Below are 25,514 nucleotides of genomic sequence, written 5' to 3'. Positions count from 1 at the left end.
GGGCCATTAGAAGCAAGAACTTTTCCAACTGTAGCCAGAGGGAGCCGTGACTACAAAGGAAAGGCACAGAGAGATGTAATGTCGGCTTCAAAGAGGGAGGATGGGACCATGAGCCAAGGCGCGCAGGCAGCTCTAGAAGCTGGAAAAGGCGAGGAAGCTGATCCTCCCCTTGAGCTCCAGGAGGGAAGGCAGCTCTGTTGACGCCTTGATTTTAGCCCGCTGAGATCCATGTTGGACTTCTGACCTACCAGACTAAAAAATGACAAATTTGTATTGTTTAAATCCAGAGCGTGCATTGTCAGCAGCCATAGAAAACAAACAAACTTGGGAGTATTACTGGCTGAAAAGTTTCTTAGTCCGTGTGCCAGAACATTTCTAAAACACGAATCTGATCCTCTTTGCTCACTTCCTACATCCAATTAGACTCCACGTTCTGTTGATCTTCCCACAGAAATGATACTTGGGACACTAGCTACTCTCCTCGGAGGACTGGCTTCATGCTGGCACACGCTAGACACTTTACATACCTTTTCTCCAGTCTTCACAACTCTTGCCAAGGAGGTAATAATTCCTTCTCATCAGATGAGAAATTTGAGACTTGGAGAGGTTAAGTGACCTGCCCAGATGGAAACGATGCAGCCAGGATTCAAACTTGCTTGTCCTCCCTGGTAGGCATCTCAGGTGTGGGGGGTGCAGGCGTGCAGGTGTGGGGGGCCTTTACCAACGTTCTGGAATCTGCCTCTTCCTCTCCATCCCTATGGTCATGGCCCTGGCACGGGTTCTCATCCCCCACCACAGTTTTGACCACTGCTTCCTAAGATGTCCCTCTGCCTCTGGATATCATCCCCATCGATCCATCCTGCACCATAGGCAGAGCAACTTCTCTAGTACACAGACCCGTTCTTGCCACTTCTCTGCTTAAACTCTCCCAAGGGTCCCCACTTTCTGCTGCATAAAGTCAACCTTCTTACCATAGCATTCAAAGCCCTTCACAATCTGTCTCTGAGTTCAACCCATCCCTTCAGACTCTCCATGCTACAGACCCATCAACACGTAGCTTTGCACCAGAATATACCAGGGACTTTTCATCACTTATTTAATATGAATCTTCTCATAGGACAGACAGGGAAACTGTAGATCAGAGATGTAAAGTTAGCTGCCTTACGTCACACAGCTTGTATGAAGCAGAGTCAATACCAGATTCCAAATTCTTCATTATGCTACAGTATAAAAAAGGTAAACTCTGATCCCTTCATTTCCCTCCTCTGCTGCCATTATTGAGTGAAAACAACCATCCTTTCTGGTGGGGAGGACTGCTATACCTCTGATCTGTTCTCCACATGGAATAAAAATCTAATCAGGCCTCTCCACTGCTTAAAAATCCTTCACTATCCATTGTCCTTAAAATAAAGACCCAAACCCTAAAGATGTGGCCCTTACATGACTTTCCAGGCCCATCTCAGGACCCTCTGCCTCTTGCTATGATGTTCACCCTCTTTCAGACCCCTCGAGTTACCTCACCCCCTCCCACCTCAGGGCCTTTGCACATGCTGTCTTCTCTGTCTGGCGTACTCTTGTTCTTCTCCATCTTCCTTCCTTATCTGTCATCTCCTTTCAGCCATTACTTCCCCAGGAAGACTTCCTGACTGCCAGACTGGCAGTGGGCCCTCTGTGAGAGGCTCTTTCTGCTCCTAGTACTATGCCCCTATTGGGTCCATCAGTCTGTGATTATCTGTGTGTGTGATTATTTGATTAATGTCTTCTCTTCATCAAACTCTATGTTCCCTTAGAGCAGAGACTTACTTTTTCCGATTGTGTACTTTTGTGTCCCCAGTGTTGATTATAGCCCCTGGAACAGGGACGGAGCTCAATAATTATCTGTCGGATGAGTAAACACCAACTGGCCCTGGCTGTGAAGTCGATCCCATGATTTCCATTTATGTGTCTTTCAAGGGAAAGAGCAAGAAAGACATCAAATGTTTCAACTACTGGAGACACAGAATTGGACATCCTATCCTGTGGGTTGTCTACTCTTGTTGTTGCTGGTATTTTGTTTTTGCTTAATTTGGGGGAAAGGATTCAAATGTTGTAAAAAACATAAACAAAACCACTTGAAATGGATTCACGCTATAAGAAAAACTCTAATCTGTCAAACGAATAAATTTAAATTAATTTTATTTAAGAACACAAGCAGGAACTCATGACAACTTCTTGGGAAACGGGTTTTCTGCTTTTCAAATGTTTTTATTTTTAAACTGTAATATCTTTAGGGCCAAGGCTGCAAAATTAAGCTGAGAACATTATTTTATTTTTTTACATGCAGGACGGCCCATAAGCAATAACCTATGTATAGAACGGCAGATACAGCCAATTCCAAAATTGTCTTTGCTTACCACTTCCTCTCACACATTTCTGATGATGCCATCTGATCTAAAAGCGTTTCAGTTCTGCTAAAGGATTTTCACCATTCGGACATCTTTCGACATCAAAGCAAAGCCGATGAGCTCTATAACTCTGAAGGATTTTCAATTTTTAGCTTGTTCTTATTGTGGATTCGAACAATGTGCATTGTTTTGTCAAGAATTGACTTGTTATTTTACTGTCCAGAATCCAGCAGAAAGTATAATATTTTACTTCCAAATCTATCCTAAAATAACGCTGTTCTCTTCCTTTTTTTTTTCTTAAATCTCACCATGCAACACATTTCTTACTCAGCGGTCTCCTTGAATGATCTATAATTTGAAGAGAAAACATTGTAAAGAGCTAGTGGAGCACAAAATCCATGGTGACAGGGGCCATGTTTGTGTTACCTCTGCCGTATCCCCACTGCCCAGCGCACAGGAGATACTTAATAAATATTCTTAAATGAACCCATTGAAACATATTTATTTATTAAACATTTTACATTAGAAGTAATACATATTTATTTTAGAACTTTTAGAAGAAATAGAAAAACGAGAAGGAAAAGAAAAGATACTGCTACTTAAAGATAATCACTATTAACATTTTGGCATATTCCTCCAGACATTTCATCCATCCATGTATATATATTTTCTTTTTTACATCAAACTGTACATAGTTTTCTAACCTATATATTTTTTACTTACAGTGCATTCAATATATATATTTCACATCCTCAAGTATTTTTGACTACATCATTATTGCTGGCTATGTTATTCCACGGTAAGAATTAACCCAAGTTTATGTAACTAATTTCACTAGGAAACATTGCCAAGGCTATAAATGCTGTATTTCCCAGAACTTCAGGAAAACAGAGCATTATGGTTACTGGAGTGTAAGCATCTAGGGCTACAATCAGTGGAAAACACTAAGTCTAAAATCACGCAGAACATGCTTCAGTCTTTCTTTGATGAATCAGGAACATTCTAGAATGACTTTCTTTGTGGAATTAAACATCTTTCATTTTAGGAGATACATATGTGCCAGGCTATCTGAAGAAAACAGTAGGCATGGTGCTACTGGTGTCAAGAAGGGAATCCCAATCCAGCAGCTCCAGGATCGCCAAATGGCCCCTCATGATAGGAAGAAGTGGTTGCCATATTTATTTGTGTATGAGGCCAAACATCCCAATTCCTTTGTTTCCTTATTTTAACCGACAACACCGGCCCCTCACTTCCACTCCCTCCCGGATTGAAACTGTAGGTTTCAGGGGTGGCACATTGAGACTGCACTACTTTGAAGATTAAAGGTTTACTTTCAGGAAAAAGTGACCCCATCTGATGAGTGCATGGAATATCATTTCTAAGACTGCCTTTGAAATTAATGTGTGCTTGAGACGCATGATAGAGCCTGCCACACATGGCGGTATGCTAAGTGTTGAATAGTGCCAGGAATGGTCATTCGTATCACGGTCTGTGGGAACCCACTTTTGGTGGGGCCTATATTCTCTGGCTTAAGAGAATTCCTGCTGGTACCATGGAGCTCCACACTTACCCCATGCACAAATACACAAAATTACATTTCATATTTACAAAATTCCCACTTGGAAATTTCCACAGAGCATAAATACAAATGGATTTCTCCAGAATTCACTCCTACTACTGCACACGGTCTACAAGTGTTGATTTTAATAGAAAACCAGCAACATCTCATCTCTATATGGGAATTTCAACAATGAAGTATTTTAGGTGACTTTTATGACGTTTTCTCCAAGGAGAGTTTCGCAGCCTAAATTAGTGAATGTGTTCTGTAAACTGTAAGGATTAAGCAAGGTTAAGATATATGGGACAGGTTAAATGTCTAGTAATTTGCTAAAATGTTTTCAGTTTTATTTGCTGTAAAAATTTTATTTTAAAGAGAGTACATCCAATAAAATCTCAGACCCAGAATTAAACCTCTCAGAATAAAACCAGTTACAGAAAGAAAGCATTCGCCTAAATCAATTTGAGGTCATCATTGATTACTCTCAGGCAAAAGAGTCATTATTTCATGCTGTTGATGGGGAAAAACGTGATTTAAGGCTTATAAGTTTGTCCGGGGTTGGGGTAGGGAGGGAATGCTCCTTTCCGTCTCCTCCAAGAAGAGCTGACCTATCCTTAGACACAGGGCCTTTGGGTTTCTCTCCTCAGCACCCAGCACCGTGCCTGCACAGAGCACATGCTCGCATATTTACAGATGAGCAAGAAGAGGAGCGGTAGAAAGGGGAGGTCCAGGTCCTCCACCAACCTCATGAGCCCACAACGATCCTTCGGCTGATAGCTCCCGGCAAGGTGTAGATGAAGAGGACCAGAAAGATGATGAGGATGATCAGAATGAAAGCGATGATGATGTATTTCTTGTAGTTCTTCCAGATGAGGTGGTACAGGCACTTGAAGGGGCTCATGAACCAGGAGAAGGAGGTGTTTGGGCGGCTGAGAGGGAAGCAAGAGAAGATCAGACAAGGGGCTACGTTGTCAACGTTTAGGATTCTCAGCACTTCAGGAAGTATCTCTGACTCCCACTTTCTGGAGGTTCACTAAGAGAGGCCTGAGAACAGTAAAAGACTGTATTGCCTTGAAGCGGGAGCAAGCTAACATTTTGGGCCGTAACGATTCCTCATCATTTTAAAGGTTGGTCTAGAGGAGGGCAAGAGTAAAGTTAGCACCCAGCCACAGGTCTGAGTGCCCTCTGTCTGTCTAACCCCAACCAGCTCAAGCCTCACCTCTTCCATGAAGCCTGCCCTGACCATCCCAGTCCATGATAATTCCCCTCATTCTGAGTTCCTATCTCCCTTACCACTTGACCCAGCACATTTTTGAACCTAACGTATTTGTCTTCTACACTCTGATAACTATTTTATGAGTCTGTGTGTTCTCCCTAAACAGACTGAAAGCTTCTGGAAGGCAGTGTTTATGTCTTGTATTTCTTCAGTGTTCTTCAAAGTGTTTTTTTCAGTAGGTACACACTGTAGGAATTTAATAAGTAATTTTGAATTAATGAATAGCTAAACAGCCATTGTGCTCCTATCACTAAGATAGATGAAAGGTGGGTACAGAGAAGGGACCACTCATCTTGAGACACTGAGGGTCTGGGAAGGGATAAGACACATACAATTGGAAAGAGTATTTTGGATACATCTTTCATATCTATATATGTTTACATTTTAATTGCTATGTAACCGTGGATTAAATTGAATAGACTAACCCTTTCTGCTAGTAATTTTACTTCTAGGAATTTATTTTAAGGTAATAATTTATAAAGGGAAAAGATTTTCATCATATTATAATAATGGAAAAAAGTAGAAGTAAATTAAATATCCAATTATGGATGGCAACCAAGTCAATTATGGGCATCAAGGCTATGGAATATTCCACGGCCTTGGACAACTATTGCAACTATGGCAACAAAGCCAAACTTTTCAGCAAAGGATAAATGAAATATTAAAATAATTTTGTATGTATGACTAGAGAACAAGCAGGAAAAAAATTCTTGTGAATTTCATATTCACATGAAAAAATAATCAGAAAAAATATACGAAATTGTTCTAGAAATGTTTCTGCAGTAGTATTACAGAAAAGTGCCCTCCCCATTCGCCAAACACTCTGTAATGTTTTTAGAATATTTTTCAATGATAGAAGCAAAAAGGTACATAGATCGGAGGGCACCTATTGGCTGCCTCCTCGCCTCTCAGTTCTCCCAGAGGAATCCTCTAGAGAAATGCCCCGCGTCCTCTGATACGGGGACCCCACAGAGCCTCTCCCAGTTCTAATGCCCCCCACCATGAGTCCACTCACTTGGGCTTGGGCAGTGGTTCTGGCTCCTTTCGGGCTTTGCCAACAGGATTTTTCTCAGCTTCTTCTGCAGTAACCAGGTGAAACTCGGCTTCAACCTTGCCCTGCACAATGATGAAAGTTTCAGTTTCTAGTTACAAAGACCTGCCTGGGGCAATGCCAACATTCTAGAAGAAGTGTTACCATGTGGGAGAGTGCCAGGAAGTACTTTGACTATCCTGCTGGTTTATTTTGAGAAATATTGTTAGCTTTTTGTCCTGGGAGAAGCCATTTTTATGATGAACAATAAAAGCCCTGAAATGATGCTATTGTTGAGTTTTGTGAAAGGAGTGTGTCCCACATGGACACTGACACACACACATATTCGGTCACATGTACTATTTCACTTGTAATCATTGAATATCCGAAGAAATAGTATTAATTACAGAAACCTTACAGTAATTAGAAAGGGGACTAATTACCTGAGTGGCAGAACCCTTTTGAATCTGCCACCATCTTCCTTCTCTCTCAACAATTCTCAAGAAGAAATCAGTGGGTATGGCCCTACATTTGCCAAATGGCTCTTCTGTCATCCTTCATGTTTTTGTTGTCCCCACTAATTGTTTTAGAATCAGGCTTTTATTTTAGCACTTTCTCTCTCCTTCTCCTCCCTCAATAAGAAATAGCCCCTTTAGCTTGAACACTGTGTCATGTGCTTCTTCAGGGCACTGTGCTGGAGTTAGTGGCAGTGATGTTTAAGTCTTGGGTTATCAAAGGATGAGATAGGACCTCTGCAGAAGGTAAGAGTTATTCTGCCTTGTTCATTCATTCATTCACTTCTTTGGGGGACCCTCTGTATGTCAGGCACTGTACTAGGCTCTGAGGACTTAACAATGATTAAGAAAAACATGATCCCTGATCTCCCGGAACTCCCGTTCTTGGTGGCGGAGATGCCTGTCTCTTGATTTTGTGGATTGAGATTCAAGGTGATAGGAAGGACACAGAACTGGTACAAGACTAGAGCATCCTCAAAGTATTTTAGCACCTATGTTCACTGTTAAAGCTTGTCTTTCTGAATCACACGTGGATGGGGCAGTACCAGACTTCTGAGGCATGGCTGACTTCTTACCCCAGCAAAAAGATCTGAGATTCTGATGAGCCAATAGTCTAATGTTAACTTACCTATTCACCCTGAAAAAGCCAGAACCCTGAATAAGTAGGTTTGGTTGCTGGCAGCCATGAAAATGTAGTCATGGGAGAAATTAGAGAAGCAGAGTATTTGGGGTGAGGTTGAAGCCAGAGAAGAGAGACAGTGGCATGGCCGTCTGAATTAGTAAAGACGTGTAGTGGGTTTCTATTCAGGCGAAGTCATGAGTTCCAGGTGTTCTCATCCATTCTTTAGACTAGAACCCTGGCCTAACTCGGAACACATTAAATGTCCTATGATCCACAAATGTTCCTTAAAAATATGTATATATGCAGCCTTTTATTCCCATTGAGAAATCTTGGCCTTATAGGAAATGACTTGCATATATAGGCACTCAGAAAGTACTGGAAAATTGGGAAAGAAGGAATATAAAGCTTTTGTTGATTCCAGTCATTCCTCTACATATCAACAGTGGAGTAATAGTATTATAACTCTAACTGTAATTGCAATGCCTATTGAATGCCCATTTTGTCCCAGGTTTGTTCTACCTAACTATCTATCTATCTATCTATCTATCTATCTATCTATCTATCTATATCAATCACAGCAATAGGCAAAGTAGATCTTTTTATAGTTGGAGAAATGCAGCCATAGAGGTCATATAAATTTTCCAAGGTCACTCAGCCTATAAGCCAACAAACTGGAATTTGGACTGAGGTCCGTATGTTGCCCAAGTTCATGCTCTTTCTATTATAGCAGGCTGCCTCCCAACTTATTCATTCATTTGCCAGATAATTGGACCAGAAGTTTACAAGGACCTTCCCAACTCTAACATGACATGATTCTATGACTGTCTTCATAATCACCACCTAAAGGCACTTGTCTTCTTGGACCTCAGTTTCCTCATCTGTCAAATGGCCAGATGTTCTTTAAAGCAACTCAGGCTCTAACTTCTAGGCATCCTGAAAGGTAGAGTTAAAGCCCAAGGAGCCCCTGAAAGACTTGATGGCTGGAAGAAACCCAAGAAGCCAGCCCACAACTCATGGCAGAGGAGCTTCCAATATGCAAAAAGGGCTTATTTCCAGAGGGCTTTCAGACATGACGAGCTCTACTGAGCAGTATATACTAAGACCTTCATCCAACTCCTCTAGACTTGAAGGAGAGTCACTTTAAGAGTTGCTAACCAGTTGCTGGGCTCCAGAATGTTTGGAAGAGAGGACAAAATCAACAGAGAACAAGTTAGGACCAGGGAGAAAAGATCAGAGTTGCCTGTTTGTTTTCCACTGCTTAATAATAAGCTCAGTTTATGCTGGATAACTTGCATGGTGCTTCTCACATGCATGAGTCCATTTAAACCTTTTGACAACCTGGCAAAGTAGACAACGTTTCTATTCCCATTCTCCAGCTGAGGAAACCAAGGCTTGATCGTGTTTGTTAACTTGCGTTACAAAATCAGGACTTGCACCCAGGTCCCCTGACACCAAATCCCATCCTCTGCTATTTTATGTGTCCAAGTTTCCCCTTTTGTGGAAGAAAAGAAGCAGGCTATTTAATTGACCATGAATGAATATGCCCATAACTGCGGGCCCTCTAGGACCAGTTCAACTGAACCCATCTTATCAACAGAGTAATTAAGAGTGTTTTTTTCAGGAACCGAGAATGATCCTTTGTCTAGTTTCCAAGCTGGTTGAGACCATCAACCCATCAACTGGGCCTGCACAAATCCCCAATAAATGACCCTTCTGACATCAAGGGGCTGAAAACTGCACCTCAAATCATGCTAATGCCACCGCTTTGTGAACATGCGCCCTATAAACAGCCACGAAGCTTGACTCCACGTGCATATCATCAATGACCTCACCTCTCCTCACCTCCAACCATCTGTCTCCACACTTCAGACAGCCCTGCCCTTCATCCATAAATTTTGGCCCAAGCCCTGGATCAAGGAGACAGATGTGAGAGCTTTTGCCCCGTCTCCTTGCAATAAAGCTTTTTTCTTTTCCAAAAAGCCAATGCTGTAATAATTGGCTCTTTATGTGCATCAGGCAAAAGAACCCCAATTTTGTGCTGTAACGTGCCTTTTCTGAAATGTTCAAGAGAAGCCCCATAATCATTGTCACAGCTGGCTCTGCCATTAGAATATGTTTTTGACTTCCATCTAAGGGCTGGCCTTGGATGGCTTAAGGAATGTTTTAGCATAGCCTAGCATAGCATAAGAATTGAGTGACTAGGATTTGGTGCAGATAGATTTGCATTATGAAATCAGGGGTAAGTTACCTGCCCTCTTTCAGTCTCACTGTTTTGAAGATGTTAATAGCATGTCACCCATAAGGTTGCTTTGAAAAATAAATGAAATAACACATGTACAGTGCTCAATCCAGTTTTGACATGTTTTGATAAATGCTGCTCCTCATTCCATGTCTCTCCACACAGAGGGTTCCGTGCTCTATTTCAGTCATCAGTATTCAACCGAGCACCAAGTAGATGGCTTAAGCTAATAATATGCTCCAAAAGTAATTTTAAATCAGAGCCGCTAGAAGAAAACGGACAGTTTGAGAGACTATCTATTAACCTAATGACATCTAAGGATGGAAGAAAATGAAGAAAGTTCCTGAAAAGACTAGATTTGTTGTATTGTGTATGTTATTTACAGGCTTCAAACTTTGCCGAGCCTAGAGAGTGGATGCCAGGGCAGGCTGAGAAGTGATTGCATTCAGGTGGGACGTGCCTTCTTCAGCAATAATTATTGCTTATTAAAACACAACCCTCACTGGTATGAGATGAGGCATTCTCATACATTAATAGTGGGAACGTGTGCCAGCAAAATCCTTTAGGAAGAGGAATATACACATACATACATATATACATACATATACATACACATTTATATACATCCATGCATATATATGTACGTGTGAGTGTGTGTGCATTATCTTGCTTAGTCGTACTCTGGACCTAAGAGTTCCATTTCTAGGTAGCTAAATTAAAGAAATAATTCAAAACTCAGGAAAAGCTTTAAGCACAAAGCATAGTCATTATTCTTTCGGATGTTCGATTTGTCCTATGTGTTACAACGAGAGTCCCAGACTCAACTTGCATTTTATCTGCCTTAGACCTGGCATCAGCCATTTCTCCAAAGATGCCTGGTTTCGTTTAGTAGAAACCGGTATTTAGAAACCAGGATCTGGGTGCAGGCGTCGTCTTTGCTACTGGGTGATTTTACTTCTAGGTCCTTTCAGTGAACAGAGTTGGAAAAAATCTTTTTAAATTCATGAGTCCATGGTCATACCAGGAAAAAAAAATACAACAGGAAAAAAATCTCATTTACCACCATTAAAGGTGACTCTTACATCAATCCTTGATTCAAAAATTTGGTAGTTAATGGAGAGAATTAAGCACTTATCTAGTCTTTTTTTTTAGGGGAGGTGGTGACTCTAATATATTTCCATTTGATGAGCGAAAACTCTTCTTAACACATGAATGTCAACTAATAAGTGGAAAAAGAATGAGAGAATTAGATAGATAATGAATAGATAATGAATAGATGGAAAGGTGGATAGATAGATAGATATGGATGGATGGATGAAAAGAAAGAAGAAAAGGATAGAAAAATCATTTGCATCACCAATGAAATAATTAAATTAATCAAGGTCACCATTGGGTGAAAGGCAGTGGTAGAACAGGAATTTCCCACACTGCCAAAGTATCACCCCACTGGTTACTTGCTAATAGCAAAGGAGAAAATGTACCTCTACAATGAAGAGATCTCATGGTGGCCAACGTGCACAAGAGAGCAAACACAGCATCACTAATAATGAGGCCCTCTGAGGGCATGTGCCTCCTGACATGAGGGTATCCTTTTTAAAGATGGAGAAATGAATTGGGTGTGGCTATCAGATTATATTAGGCAATAATTCTGAGCTTCTTCTATGTGGCGATGGCATTCTGGTTATGTAGAAGAAGGTCCATATTCTTAGGAAATGTATGCTGAAGTATTTAGAGGTGACGTATCAGAATGTCTACAACTTACTCTTGAGTGATTCAACCAATATGTGTGTGTGTAGGGGGAGCGGCTATATCCATACACTCACATATACAGACAAAACAAATATAGCGAAATATTAACAAGTGTTGAATCTAGGTGAGAGATATACGGCTGATCATTGTCCTATTTGTTCACCTTTTCTGCCTGCTCCAATTTTTTAAATGAATAAATGATGAGGACAAACACAAGGATTAAGCTGTAGCATTTCTATTTTGAGAATACAAAGTTAATAATAACATTGATAATATAATGTAGGGGAGTACTCACCATAACACTGAGTAAAACAAAACTAATAAGCCATTATTTTTAATATGGAATGATCACTACTATGAAAATCTACAAAACAAAATCTACAAAAAGTGGGAATAACCAAGACAATAACAATAGTTTTCTCTGGGAGGTGTGCATATGGGTGCTATTTCTTCCTTTCCACGCTTTTGTGGAAATTTCAAGTTTCCTAAAAATGCGTATTATATGCTCTGCCTGAAAAATAATCTTCATATGAAAATACCTCCCTGCTCTGCTCCCGGAGAATCTGAATTTGTCACATGCTATTTAGATGATCTGTCTGTCTACCAGCCTCCTCAGCTAAGCTGTGAACTTCTGGATGGCAGGAAGGTGATTTATTTATTGTTGAACCTTTAGTGTGTAGCATATGAGTGTGCAGCCATAGTAAATGCTGAAAATTATTTTTCACACTAAACTGAAGGCACAGAAACCTCCCTTTTAATTTTAGTTGTTGATGCCCTTAGGACTTACCTGGGCTACCTAACTGTCAAATTGTGGGATTAATCTGCAAAAGAAACTTCCTGATCTCCAACTCCTAAGAGGATGATTTTTTAAAAGTTGCTTTTAGTAGATAACGCATATAAAATGCATAGGTCAATGGGTCTCTTCAAGAACATGGTCAATACTTATGCCCTCTCCTTCTACCAAGGGTACTCACTTGTTTGCATCCCACTGGAGCTGTTTCTCACTCACTATGAAGATAGCCACATTCCACACTGGGAGCTGTGGGATCCAAATGTTCAAAGTACACTGCTCGGGTGTACAGATAAGCAGCTTTAAAAATAAGCCTCACAGCTGGCAGTGCCCATAAACACATCCCTTCTGGCTGCTGGTGATGGGAACAAGAAGATAATGACGTTCGGCCTGCTGGCTTCAAGGAACCGGGAGGGGCATTCACACAGAGTTGGAATCAGAGAATGCTTTTGCTGGAAATGTACCTTGGAGGCACCCAGTCCAACCCACTCACTCTACAGAGGTGGGAACTGGGTCTTGAAGAGGGGAAGTGCCTTAGGAAGTGGCAGGCGTGAGGCAGAGGTTTTCCATCACACCATTTTACTCTGAGATCATCCAACTTCCTACCACGTTGGAAGAAGGCTTTCCCCACTTCCCTTCTGGAAACCATTCAATGGCTTCCCACTGCTCTGAGAATGAAATCCAAACTCTTCAACATGGCGTCCGCGATCTGCATGATTTGGCTCTGGTTTTCTCGCCACTTCACTGGCACCGGCCTCATTCACCATGCTCTGTTGTGGGAGCTTTTTCTTTGTATTTTAGTTCCTCCAAAGGACAAAACTCATTCTCACTTCAAGACCTTTCCTTCTGGTGTTTGCTCTGCAGCAAATGCTCTTCCTCCCGTTTTTTTCCTGATGGCTTGCTACTTTTCATCCTTCAGGTCTCAATTTAAATTTTCCCAGCCACAGAAAGTCCTGCAAGCATCACGTGGAGCGGAAATATCTACCTTGGATGTGCTTTAATTCAGCACTTTGTTGCCTTCCCAGCTCTTGTTTTAAGCATTTGCTTTCTTGGTGTGTGTGCGGGTGGCTCTCTGTGCATTTGTGCGTGCCTGTCTTTGACACTGGACTGTAAGCTCCATGCTGGCAGACACTATATCTGTATCACTCATATTTTATTCCCAAAGCCCTTCATTTAATAGATGCACAGTAAATATTTGTTGAATGAAATGGAGAAATAAATAAATGACATGGAAAATAAAAAGTCAACTAGCATCAAATGGAATAATAGGAGGGGTCTGAACATATTGGTAAACCCTACAGGGCTTAAAAATGTAATGGATGGCTGCTATCATGTAACCATGCATACATAATTGCTGCCGATTATTTTATAGAAACAGGAATTACGCCAAAAGATAGGAATTTGGATTTCGGGACTTGGCAATCCCCATTTCCCTGACGTCATATTACATTCTGGCAACTCTGACCAGTAGGTGGCCAGACTTCCACATGGGGCCATTTTGTGCCTCCATGCTGTGCTCAACATGGTTCCTCTTCTTGGAGTAGACATCTGCCCTCTTCTTCATCTAGAAAATGCCTTTTCATCATGCTTTTTTCTTGAAAAACTTATGGTCTGCCCTCAGAGAGAATTAGATCTCTCCTCCTCTCTCTGCCTTCCTGTGTCATTTATACTGTCTCATGCATGACTGGACAGTTGATACATCTGTGTCTCTCTCTGAACTCTGAGCTGGTGGAGGGTAGAGGCCATGTGACTTCATTCCTGAATTCATCTATTCATCAACCAATTCATTGATGGAGCATCTGTTATGTGCTAAGCCGTGAAGCCTGAAACCAAGTATGAGGCCGTCATGTAGTGAACTTCAGTAAGTGCTGGGAGGACTGGGAAGAATGAGCCTGCCTGGAGCCTTGTTCTCTATACCCAATCTCACCAATCAGAGGGGATTCAATTGAGAATGGAGAGAGGAGAAAAACTCCCAGAAAACTTAATAAAACTAGATACCGTGGAGTCAGGCCAGCAGCTGCTAATCACCCACTCAGATTCAAAGGCAATCAATGTCTGGCACTCACTGGGTGCCCAGAGTGAGAGAGAAATAGGTCTCTATCCAGACCTGCTACCAGCAGGGTCCTGACCCAGGTGTGCTTTTGCCACCACACACAGGAGAAGAGGGGGCAACATGCTCGCCCCAAGAGCAGGACAGCAGCAGAGAAAGGAGGTCACCTATGAGTCTCAGTCCCTTTTCTCACTCTCACCAATCCCATAAGTCATTCCTTGTCCCTGACAGAGGAGTGATGAGGGGATTGAAAGAAAGGACAGAAGGAAGTTTCTTCCCAACTGTGAAAGGTCAGAATTCCTACAACGTGGGCCACACAGGATGGACCAAGATGGCGACGCAGGGAAGAGATAAATGGCCCTCCTTGCTGCCACCCTGTGGAAGAAGCTTCAAAAAGATGGATCACTTTTTCAATTGTCTCATATTTGAGGGTAAAGGAATGAGGTAGTTACGTTGAAATTGTACATTAGGACTTTATGCAGAATTTCAGAAAATGCTGAAAAAAAGATTAATATCAGGGGCATAATTTTTGTGCCCAAGAAGATAGAAAACCATCCTGACAGAGATAGGTATTAAATCAAGTGTGCTGAAATATGGAAGGCTTAATGCATTTGTAGAGTTTTCAAAGTCTCGCTTCTCAGCAAAACCTTTGCCTTAAAGCACTCTATGTCATTTCAAGACACGTACTTGAAACTCACAAAATAGCTCATTTAAAGAGCATCATGTCCCCTGCCTGCCCCCCACGCGTCTCCTAGAGCTGTCACTTACTGTGAGTTCTTTGCTTTTAGCAAAAGGCCACCAGCCCCGCACTCGCTTTTGCTGGAAGATGGAGATTTTACTCTCCTCACTTGCATTTTCAAACTTGGAGAGGTCACAGGCTTTGGCAGACTTGGCTGCTCGGGGGAAACTATTGAGGTTCATTTCCAGGGAGCCTGTGAACAGATGCCCGTAATAGTTACTGAAGGACTTTTAAAATCAGTCACCAACCTCACTGACCCATTCACGGATTGATTCATTCATCCATTCACTCTCTAGTCATTCAATCAGTACCACATTGGATGACTAGTGTGTGCTAGGTATTGGGGTACAAATATGACTGAGACGTGTTTAGGACCCTCAAAGCATCAAAAACGTGGTAGCGAGGAGAACACAAGGGCAAAGCTACAATATGTAACTTTCGAGACTTCAAGTCTTCAAGTTTTTGGTGTCATTGCTGCTGCCGTCTTCTCTGCTCCCTGAGAGCAGTCTGTATCCTGTGCCTGTCCTCTGAGCTTTCCCAGGCCTTAGCACAGATCAGCCAGCGAGAACCTCTTCCCCCCGCCGCCCCACCTCCCTCTTCGAGTCCACTAAACTCATCCAGGTCAGGGACGAAGTCTTCCTGTCTTTGTAGCTTCTCTCCCAGACAGAGGGAACCTAAGTGGGCTCTCAACGAGGCTTTTTCAATGAGCGAATATAAGGCGGCATACCATAATGCCAGGAGAGCACTATAGACCTCTCTTTAATAACCTCCCTATTACAAAAATAATCTTTGTTAATTGTGAACATTTAGAGAATGCACATAAGCAAGAAAATAAGCATGGAAAAATTTTCCGGAATTCTATTCCCAAAAATTGACCACTGTTCCACATATTACTTCTTATTTCTATGTCAGTCTTTCTCTCTCTCTGTCCCTTTGTCTCTTGGCTTATCTTTTCCTCCCATACATATAAATGTATATTTTACAGAGAGCAGATTTTTTCTCTATGCTCTTTTTTCACTTAATGCACCCTGCATAACTTTACAACTTATTAAATATTCTAATATTTTCTTTTAAAGATTTTTTAAATTTTTTTTCCTTTTTCTCCCCAAAGCCCCCCGGTACATAGTTGTATATTCTTCAGCGTGGGTCCTTCTAGTTGTGGCATGTGGGACACTGCCTCAGTGTGTTTTGATGAGCAGTGCCATGTCCGCACCCAGGATTCGAACCAACGAAACACTGGGCTGCCTGCAGCGCAGCGCGCGAACTTAACCACTCGGCCATGCGGCCAGCCCTGATATTCTAATATTTTTAAGGGCTGCATGGTAATCACTGATTGACTGCTTACTATGCATGAGGCTGTGCTTAGGTTTAAAATTATATTACCACATATATAGTTCCCAACATCCTCTGAGGTGTGTAATATTACTATCCCCATTTTACAACCGAGGAAAACTGAGGCACAGAGTGAAGCAGTAATTAGCTCAAAATTTAACAGCTTCTTAGTGGTGGAGCAAAGATCAATTTAAGTCTGTTTGAGTATGTATCGTCCACTGTATGGATGCACCATAACTTATTCAGCCAATCCCCTATTAATGGCTGTTTGGAGTGTTTCCAATATTTTGCCATCATAAATAGCACCAAAATGAGTACCCTTGTAGCTAAATCAAACCAAGCTCTCCAAAAGCTGGGACAAAACCTTTCACATTAATATGAGCTTGATGAAGTCACCAGCTTACCCAGAAAGTCATCTGAGGACAGCCTTTCAAAATCCCAAACCTGGAGGACCAGCACAACTGGCGTCTTACACTCCATCTTCTCTAAGGAAAAGATGTTCTCTCTCTTGGTGATGACCATTTGCTTCTCAGCCGGGAGGTACTGGAACGGAAACAGGAAGCGCCAGTTGAAGTTCCCCTCCCCAGTCAGGGAGTTGTAGTGGACATCTGTCTCCTGCCTGTCGTCTTCCAAACCCTTTATCCACCTGAATAGAGACAGAGAAAGAACTAAGCACTCAGAGTACCACATTCAGGCGTCAGTGTAATCAAGAGTGATTGAACTCGTCTCAATGCGGTCACAGATCATAGTTTTAAAATGATGATGTCGTTAGATTCAGATGGAAGTTTCCACTGAATCTGAAGGAGGAAAATAGGGTCAAAGGGTCTGAAAGGAAACAAGAATCTCATTCTAAGCCAGGCTGGGGAAGTGAAAGTGTAATCAGTTTCCTCTCACCCTGGAGCCTTCTTTGTAAGGGGTGCCAAGTGTAACTGAGTGTTAGAATGAGATGACCCACAACACTGAGGTCTCTAAAATTGGCCTGGTTTAGACCTGTGACATCAGGCCTGTAATTGCCCACCTCCTCTCTGGTTCTGGGCCTCAAAAACCCAGCAGACCTGTATCAGTGTGGCACAGAGGGTATAAGAGCTGCCTGCACCCATCTGGGTTCCAATCCTAGTTTTACCACTTACTAACTGTGCAGCCATAGACAAGTTATCTAACCTCTCTGTACCTTTGTTTCCCTGGAAAATGGAAGCAATGATAGTACCTAGTTAACAGGGTTGCTCTGAGGAATTATTTGAGATAATATCTGTAAAGTGCTTGGTGTATTCCAAAATATCGATAATGCTATTTCTTCTGGTCTTCCTCTTCCACCCCCAGCATAAAGTAAGCTACAATTAATAATTCTCCCCTAGTAATTTATCCATTAATTATTGAGAAAATAGGTACTTTCACTTCAAACTAATTGATAATGCCAAACCACTTGCTTTCTGAAAGCAGCCATCCTTCTCCCTAGGGCCAGGAAGGGTAAAGACCCTTCTCCTCCCAGAGGAGTGGGTATGGAAGCAATTATTTACTAAAGATGGTAGTCACTCAACCAATATATATTTGGTATCTGTTATGAGGCGAAGAGCAAGCAAGATGCTAGGGGAGTAATGGGGAGCAAATTGAGAAGATCCTTGGCTTCCTGGAGCTACAGTTATGGAAGGAAGGGGAGGGAGAGATTTGGGTGGGATGGCAGAAGTCACCAGACAGAGATGTGCAAAGGCCCTCTGGAAGAAGAAGTGATGACACATTCTAAGAAGGGAAAGAAGCTCAGTGTGGCTAGAGAGCAGAAAGTCAGGGGAATATTAATCCCCTGGGATGAGGCTGGAGAGACACAGGGGCTCGTCATATGGGATATATTAGGACATACTAGGGATTTAAACCTTTGTCCAGAGAAAATAAGATGTCATTAAAGGGTTTTAAGTACAGGATTGACACAATCAGATCGTGTTTTGAAAGGATGACTCATGTTTCAACAAAGAGAACAAATTACAGGAAACAAGAGCAAATGTGGAAAGATGAATTCGTATGGTATTACTATTTCAGTGGCCCCAGCAAGAGATGATAGAGGAAAAGATTACGGTGCTGGGGTGGTGAAGATGGAGAGAATGGGCCTGCCAATAGCTATTTGGGATGTAAAATGGACAAGATTTAATGGCATACTAGAAATGGGGGGCAGTGAGGAAGAAAGTTTCTTGTTTGGGGAAGGCAAAGAGATACCCAGATGAGGCTGCGATGAGTTCACTGCTTCTGAGATGAGTTTTATCTGAGGGTACGTGTTTAAATCACTTTTGTTTCTGATTCTCTACCACTTTTTCCTCCCTCACTAGGACTAAAAGGAAGCCTACAAGGGCATTTGTGTCATTGCCAAGATCTAAGAGAGAGACAAAAAATGCTTAGTTTCCTGGGTGCCAGGTTGGTATCGTTTTTATCAGTAGAACCATCAAAGGGGAAGGTTTAAACTTTAGCTTTTGTATTAGTCTTACAATCTTCTTAAGACTTAATCTTTCGTCAATAGCACTACATCTCTCTACTTCCTTCAGTGTAAAGGTATTTGGAATGTCCCTCAAAAAGTTTAGGTATCCAACATTTATCTGAAAGAGACGTTTGTGTAATAAGGTGTCCTTGCAAAAATATTTTCATAAGATAATTCTTATCAAGTAAGACAAATATTTGACTAAGAAAATGACTGTATCTAACAAGGTGAGATGAACTCTGTGGGATGTGGCTGGAGTATCTTCCATGAGGCAGAGGTTTGGTTAGGGGTTAAAGAGGTGAGGAGGGGAAGGAGGGGGAGGATGGAGTTTATGAATGACCTTACCCTTTAACGTAAATGTCACTTGATTTTTGTCCTGTGAAGATATTCTCATCCTCTAAAATGACATCTTCAGTGTTCCAGATGGTTACCCTCAATTCATACCTGGGATAAGGGAAGACAGCATTAGGTTGAAGACCTTGAAAGGTGAGTCAACTGGTGTCTATGTGATGTGAGTATTGCTTTGAGTCTATCAGCTTCCTCAAATTTACCAAGTTCAAAAATATCAACACTTAAGGTCTTGGTTCCATCAAAACCAAGTGTCCCAGCTGGAATCACCAAGGACATGAATTTCTCTGAGACTCTCCTTCCATTAACCAGCACTTTTCAGAATATTGAAGCTCAGTAGCCCCTGCCATAAAACAGGGGCCAACATTTCAACCACCACCATTTACCATCTCCACCAACCACCCCCTGCTGTAATTGGCCAGGTGGAAAGTGAGGTATGATTATCAGGTGGCAATTGCTCAATGTACTGTATCAGACACCAGATCAAATGTCATGATCTTTTAGTCTGATACCATGGTCTCTTCCCCTGAAGGTGGGGCTGCAGTTGACTTACCCTTTGGGTTGCCTTGGCGAAATGTCAACAGGAGGTCCAGGCTGAGGCATATCTTTGGGAAACATGTCCACCCACATCTGCAGGCGGCCCTTGTTAAGAAAAGAAGATCTCTTTTAGGTTTGGTGGGGGTACCATGGGCAACTGGCCATTCACAGTTTTAACAAATCCCTTTACTAGAAAAGGACATTAGGTAAATATAAACTAAACTAAAATAATATAGATAGTATCCATGTTATACATGTTTAGCATATTTGTTGACAAAAACAGAACTTACATTTTTATTAAGAGTTAGTTAGAGCATATATTAAGAACAAGGAAGGACAAGCAAACCCTTATGAGCGCCTACTATGTGGTAGACACAGTGCTATGAACTTGACCAGCATTGTCTCATTAATTCTCCCAATATCCCCACTGGGTGGATGTTATCATTCCTACTCGGCAGATGAGAAAACATCTTGCCCATGCTTATGTAGCAGAGTCTACATTTAACCCTTGTCTGTTGACTCTGGAGACCCTGCTTTTTCTATAAACTCTTAAAAATTGAAAAGATAACACTGTCAGAAGTATCATGCTTCATTGTTTCCAATGTAACTTAACATCCATTACCTCCGTTAATGCTCACCTCAGCCACATTTCCATGTTACACAAAAAGAAACTAAGGCTTAGAGAAGTCAAAGAAATGATCTGAAGCCCTGTGGCTAATGAGTGGCAGATAGGGCCTTCCATCCATTGCTTGGGACTCCATACATCAGAATTTATCTTGTTGCAAGGGACTTGAGGCCCCGTGTGGGGAGAAGGTCCAGGGCATCCCATGCTCAGCTCTGTTGCATACATTCTAAGTACTCCGTCAACTCAGGCAAGAAGGTAAATGATCAACAAGGGATGGGATGGTGAGGGGAGATTTTATATAAAGGACGTAGGGCTTCCAACGGAGTGGAAAGGATTTGTAGGATTTAGGTGAAGGAGGGGCTTTGGCTAGGATAAAAAAAGGGGGGATTTCCAGGGAAGGGGACAATGTAAGCAAAGACTTAGCATACTGGATGAGAAGAACCAATTCAATGGAGGATTACAATCCTAGGTTCTCTAAAGAGACATTAACATTCACCTTTAACCAAAAAGCCATATCTGAGAGACAAAATGAAAGATGCTATAACCAAAAGATTTCAAACATCTGGTAGTGAATTTCAGGAACCAATCATCAGCTTCTACATCTGTTAAAAGTTCATCCTTTCGAGACACATCCCTACATATGCGATCGCTAGGTTTACACCCCAACACAGCTGGGACAGCAGTGTGGAGGTTCCTGCCCCATCATAGCCAAGCTCATGTGCTTTGCCCAAGCTACACAATGAGTGAGTTCAAAGCTGAGACAGGACTAGGGACTCAAACTGTCTGGGTTAAATCCTAGCTCTATGACTTAACAGCTGAGTAACTTTGAGCTAGTTACTGAAACTCTCTGAACCTCAATTTCTTCATCTTAAAAGTAAGGATCATAATAACTACATCATGAGGCTGTATTAGGAATAAAGGTAAGGTGACTCACACACCCCTGCTTGTCTAGGAAAATCCTGGCGTGTGCCCTTTGCACCAGCTTAATTATTAGTAGTGTCCTCTTTCACTCTCAAAATGACCATAATTTGGATAAGCAATTCTATGGTCATTCTAATTAGATGAGATCATTTACGTAAAGGGCCTAGTACATAGAAGGCTCTTCATAAAATTTCTCTCCTCTTCTCTTCTAACTCGACCCAGATCTCTAGTTATTTTTTCCACATGGCTTCCTCTTGCCAGGTTTTCCAAGGTAAGCCATCACCTACTGCTTCTCAGGGAAATTTAGTGGGCTGTGTGGTTACTGATAGATTTTGGACAAGGTCTTGGGCATATCAGATGGGTTTTGAAGTTTCTCAAATGTCAGGATTCTTCTAGAAGAGTTTGATAATTCAAATCATAAAAAGGAAACAGAACTAAATTCCACACTAACTCTCGGGCAGTGTTTCTCAACCTCAACATTATTGACATTTGGGGCTGAATGATTCTTTGTAGTGGGGGGGCTGTCCTGTGCAGTGTGGGACGTTCAGTAGCATCCCTAACTTCTACCCACCAGATGCCAGTAGCATCCTCAACCATTTGAGAGAACCAAAAGTATTTCCAGACATTGCTAAACGTCCCCGGAAGGGAGAGAGGGGGCAAAATTGTCCCTGGTTGAGAACCATTACTCCAGGGCACACAAGATTAACTTTTAGGAAAAGTCACATTCCTTGAGGATGAACACTCCTATAGGGTCCCGAATTGTCTTAACCGCTACCTGCTCCATTCCTGGCTTATCCTTGTGGTACAGTGGCCGAGTTTCTATGTGCTCAGGAACCAGCCTACACCCAACCTCCGGGATATCCTCCCAAGAGCGTAAAACCTTCAGGGCCAAGTGCTCATAAGACTCCACCACCTCATCTGCACGGAAGAGAGAAAAATAAAGAGACTTGTCAGATGTGTGTTCCTCCAGGAGGACAGTGATGGGCTGTCAGATGCATTTTTAAACATTCTCTTAAAGGTTCATTTAAATATATTGAGGCAAAGGGAGAGAGAAAAGACAGCAAAAGAGAAAAAGGACAAAGAGAGAATGAAAAGAGGTAGAGGTAGAGTGGTGGAAAGGGAAAGATTTGCAAGTTAAGAGAGCAGGAAGTGAGAGGGGTCAGCAAGAAGACCCAGGGAGCACTCAGGGTCTTGGAGTACGGGACTCCACTCACCCTTGAATCAGATTCCTCCTGTCTATGAATCACAAGCTTGGCTTCAAGGTACCAGAGAGGATATGTTTCCTGGAGATATATAAAACTGTTTCCTAACACCATTGTGTGAGAGGGCCTGGGGAGTCATAGCAGTCCCAAACAAAGTGGTGAAAAAGGCACAATGCATTCATGGATGTCTTTTGTCTTTTCCCATCATCCCTTGGGATCTCCCTCCTACCAACACCTGCTTGCAGGAAAGGTTCTTTGATCCATCGTTTTACCAAAGAAGTTAATTCACGATAAAAACTACCTATAGAAACAATACTTGCAAAATAAGGCAAAAATTGTTGACAGAAGCAAATCTTTTTGACAAAGTTTAGAACGGCCAAATTTGACATAGGAAAGTTGAACCTCGTTGAAAAGAAATGGGCCACAAAAGAAATCTCCCAAGAGCAATAATTACAATCAGTAAAAGTTGATAGGGTTGAACAAGTAATCAATGAACTAAATCTTTGTCATAAAGTTTAGTCAGTCAAGAATTGATCCTGATGAACATAATTTCAGATTTTTGGTGGGGAAAAGATGGTAATTGTTTAGTCATGAAATGTAGAATATTGACCAAAGAACTAAATTGGCTTCGTAGAGTATATCATGAGAAAGTATTTTTCTCAACAGAAATTCATCAATATGTCATTAAGTTTTGTTGTTGTTGTTAGTGCTGTGGAGTCGATTCTGACTCCACTGAAACCTGACCACCACGGGTGACCCTGCTGGCATTTGAAACGCTGGTGGCGTAGCTTTCAGCATCACAGCAACACACAGCTGCCAAAGTATGACAGCTGACAGATGGGTGGTGTGGTTCCCTAACTGGAAAATGAACCTGGGTCGCTGAGGTAAGAGCGCTGAATCTTAACCGCTAGACCCAATGTCATTATATACGATGTCATTAATACACTAAGCATAAATAACTCTGCATGCAAGAACCTTCGAGAAATTCTTAGGGTCAAAATGACAGGGTAAAAAGAAATCTTGGCATCAAAGCGGTAGGATCAATGTAACAGTGTCAAAATATCCTGTACCATGTTCTTAATTGGGCTTTTTGCATCAGAAGTGCTGTGCCATATACAGGCAATTTTTAAGCATCAAATGGACAAGGGTAACAATATAATAATTATTCTGTTTCATTAAAGTGAAGTAAAGGTGGCTTTTTTCCTCACCTTAAATTTATGAAAGCCTCTCTGGGATCCTCCTGGTACGTCTCATGATGCTTATATGGAAAATCTACTTCTTGGTGTTGAAATGGGAGAATTGCTGGTATCAAATTATAAATTTGGGTAACTGGTAATTTGGGTTGTGTTCAATTATTTATTTTATATAATATTCATTCAAGATTATTGCCTACTTTCTGAAACAATTCTACTCATATGATTTATGCTGTAGAAACATCATAAATGTGCAAAAAATTGTGTAAGGAAGTTCATGGTAGCATTAAGTGTCACTACAAAAAAATGGACACAATGTAAATAAATGGCACAGCCATAAAGTAGAATATTATCACTGATCCTTTCAAAGATCAAAGAAGAACCATCATAATCTATTAGAAACAGAAAAGGCAGGATACAAAACTATATGTGGTATATCTACAGTTCTGTAAAAATGTGACACATTGCATACACACACGTACACTGTAAGGAAATATACCAGCATGCAGCATGCTTTTCTCTGAATTTGGGGATTATAAGTGATTTTCATTATCCTCCTTATTTTTGCATATTTTCTACCATGAGCACACCTTACTTTTACGATAGATGACCCACTGTCCCCAGCCACAAATACCACCAGAAGCAGGCTTTTCAAAAGAAGAGCCAGTCAGCAAGGTACATTGTGGGGAGTTACCGGTGTCCTCTTCGGTGAAGACAGTTTTTCCAGAAAACACCTGGTTTCCTATCTGTATTTTCCCAGGGAGAAAGTAGGGTCCATCCAGCTTGTTGTCTTTGCAGAGCTTGGTGAGGATTTCAGTGGGTTTGGACGTGTCTCTCCAGGCATTGTATCCTTCTCTGAAAAAGTGGAGGAAGGACAGATAGGATGAGGCCTGGCTTCTCCGAGGAGGACACACTCAAGGTCCCCATTAAAAGGGCCACCTAAGGATGCTCTGTGTTTTTCTTTAGATTTTACCTGCCATTCTACACACTTGGGGTTTGGTCTTTGTTTGGTTTTGTTTTCTCTCTTTTCTAGTCAATACCTCTGCATATGTACACTTGTATGAAAGGCAGGACTTCTGAGTAGCTTGACATAAAAATCCTTTGCAGGTAGTTTTGATTTTTAAAAGAAATGTACCTTTAAAAAAATTGAAGTGAGATTCAAACAACATAAAATTGACCATTTGACCAATTTGGTGGTATTTAGTACATTCATAACGTTGTGCAACCATCACCTCTATCTAGTTCCAAAAAATTTTCAATCACCCCGGAAGAAAACCCCATACCCATTAATTGGTTACTCCTTGCTCCCTCTCCCCTCAGCCTTTATTTTAATTTTTATTTTATTTCATTTTTTTTTTAAAGATTGGCACCTGAGCTAACAACTGTTGCCAATCTTTTTTTTTTTCTGCTTTTTCTCCCCAAATCCCACAAGTACATAGTTGTATATTTTAGTTGTGGGTCATTCTAGTTATGGCATGTGGGACGCCCCCTCAACGTAGCCTAATGAACGGTGCCATGTCCGCACCCAGGATCCAAACTGGCGAAACCCTGGGCCGCCAAAGCGGAGTGTACCAACGTAACCACTCGGCCACAGGGCCAGCCCCTCCCCTCAGCCTTGGATAAAACACCAATCTGCTGTCTGTCTCTATGGATTTCTTTGCCCATAGTTTTCGTTCTGTCTCTAGCAGAATAGCCATTCATCTGCTGCTTATTCTAGGAGGAAAGCCTAGCTCATCCTTTCAATTTCTCTGCACCTTTCCTGCCCTCTGCTCCCCTCCACCTCAAATCCTATTGGAGACTCATGACACAGGCAGAAAGTCTCGAGGTGCTGTTTCTCTAGTTGGTGATTTTCCTGGTGATGCGTTTCTTTCCAATTCCTCCTTCCCTAAAAACTAGCTATGTGGTTAAAAGTTATTAACTTGCAATGAGTTGCTCCTCAAGAG

At 41.7% G+C, this 25,514-nt stretch overlaps 1 protein-coding gene across 7 annotated transcripts in view; it reads right to left on the bottom strand.

Annotated features, from left to right (window-relative positions):
• Positions 1 to 2,866: 2,866 nt before the first annotated feature.
• Positions 2,867 to 25,514, bottom strand: part of FER1L6 (fer-1 like family member 6) — a 214,977-nt gene continuing 192,329 nt past the window's right edge. For all 7 annotated transcript variants that reach the window (XM_070632002.1, XM_070632004.1, XM_070632005.1 and 4 more), the window contains 8 exons: positions 24,266 to 24,426; positions 21,952 to 22,094; positions 19,647 to 19,735; positions 19,091 to 19,189; positions 16,689 to 16,930; positions 14,982 to 15,145; positions 6,234 to 6,334; positions 2,867 to 4,871 (listed from right to left, as the gene is read on the bottom strand). In XM_070632002.1, the coding sequence (XP_070488103.1) occupies positions 4,688 to 4,871; positions 6,234 to 6,334; positions 14,982 to 15,145; positions 16,689 to 16,930; positions 19,091 to 19,189; positions 19,647 to 19,735; positions 21,952 to 22,094; positions 24,266 to 24,426 (1,183 nt within the window). In that variant the 3' untranslated portion in view covers positions 2,867 to 4,687. The remainder of the gene's footprint in view (positions 4,872 to 6,233; positions 6,335 to 14,981; positions 15,146 to 16,688; positions 16,931 to 19,090; positions 19,190 to 19,646; positions 19,736 to 21,951; positions 22,095 to 24,265; positions 24,427 to 25,514) is intronic.

Source organism: Equus przewalskii, chromosome 8 (genome assembly GCF_037783145.1).
Source record: "Equus przewalskii isolate Varuska chromosome 8, EquPr2, whole genome shotgun sequence".
NCBI classification, from domain to species: domain Eukaryota; kingdom Metazoa; phylum Chordata; class Mammalia; order Perissodactyla; family Equidae; genus Equus; species Equus przewalskii.
The sequence above is the reverse complement of the archived record's forward strand: the minus strand, read 5'-3'. Positions and strand labels throughout refer to the sequence as shown.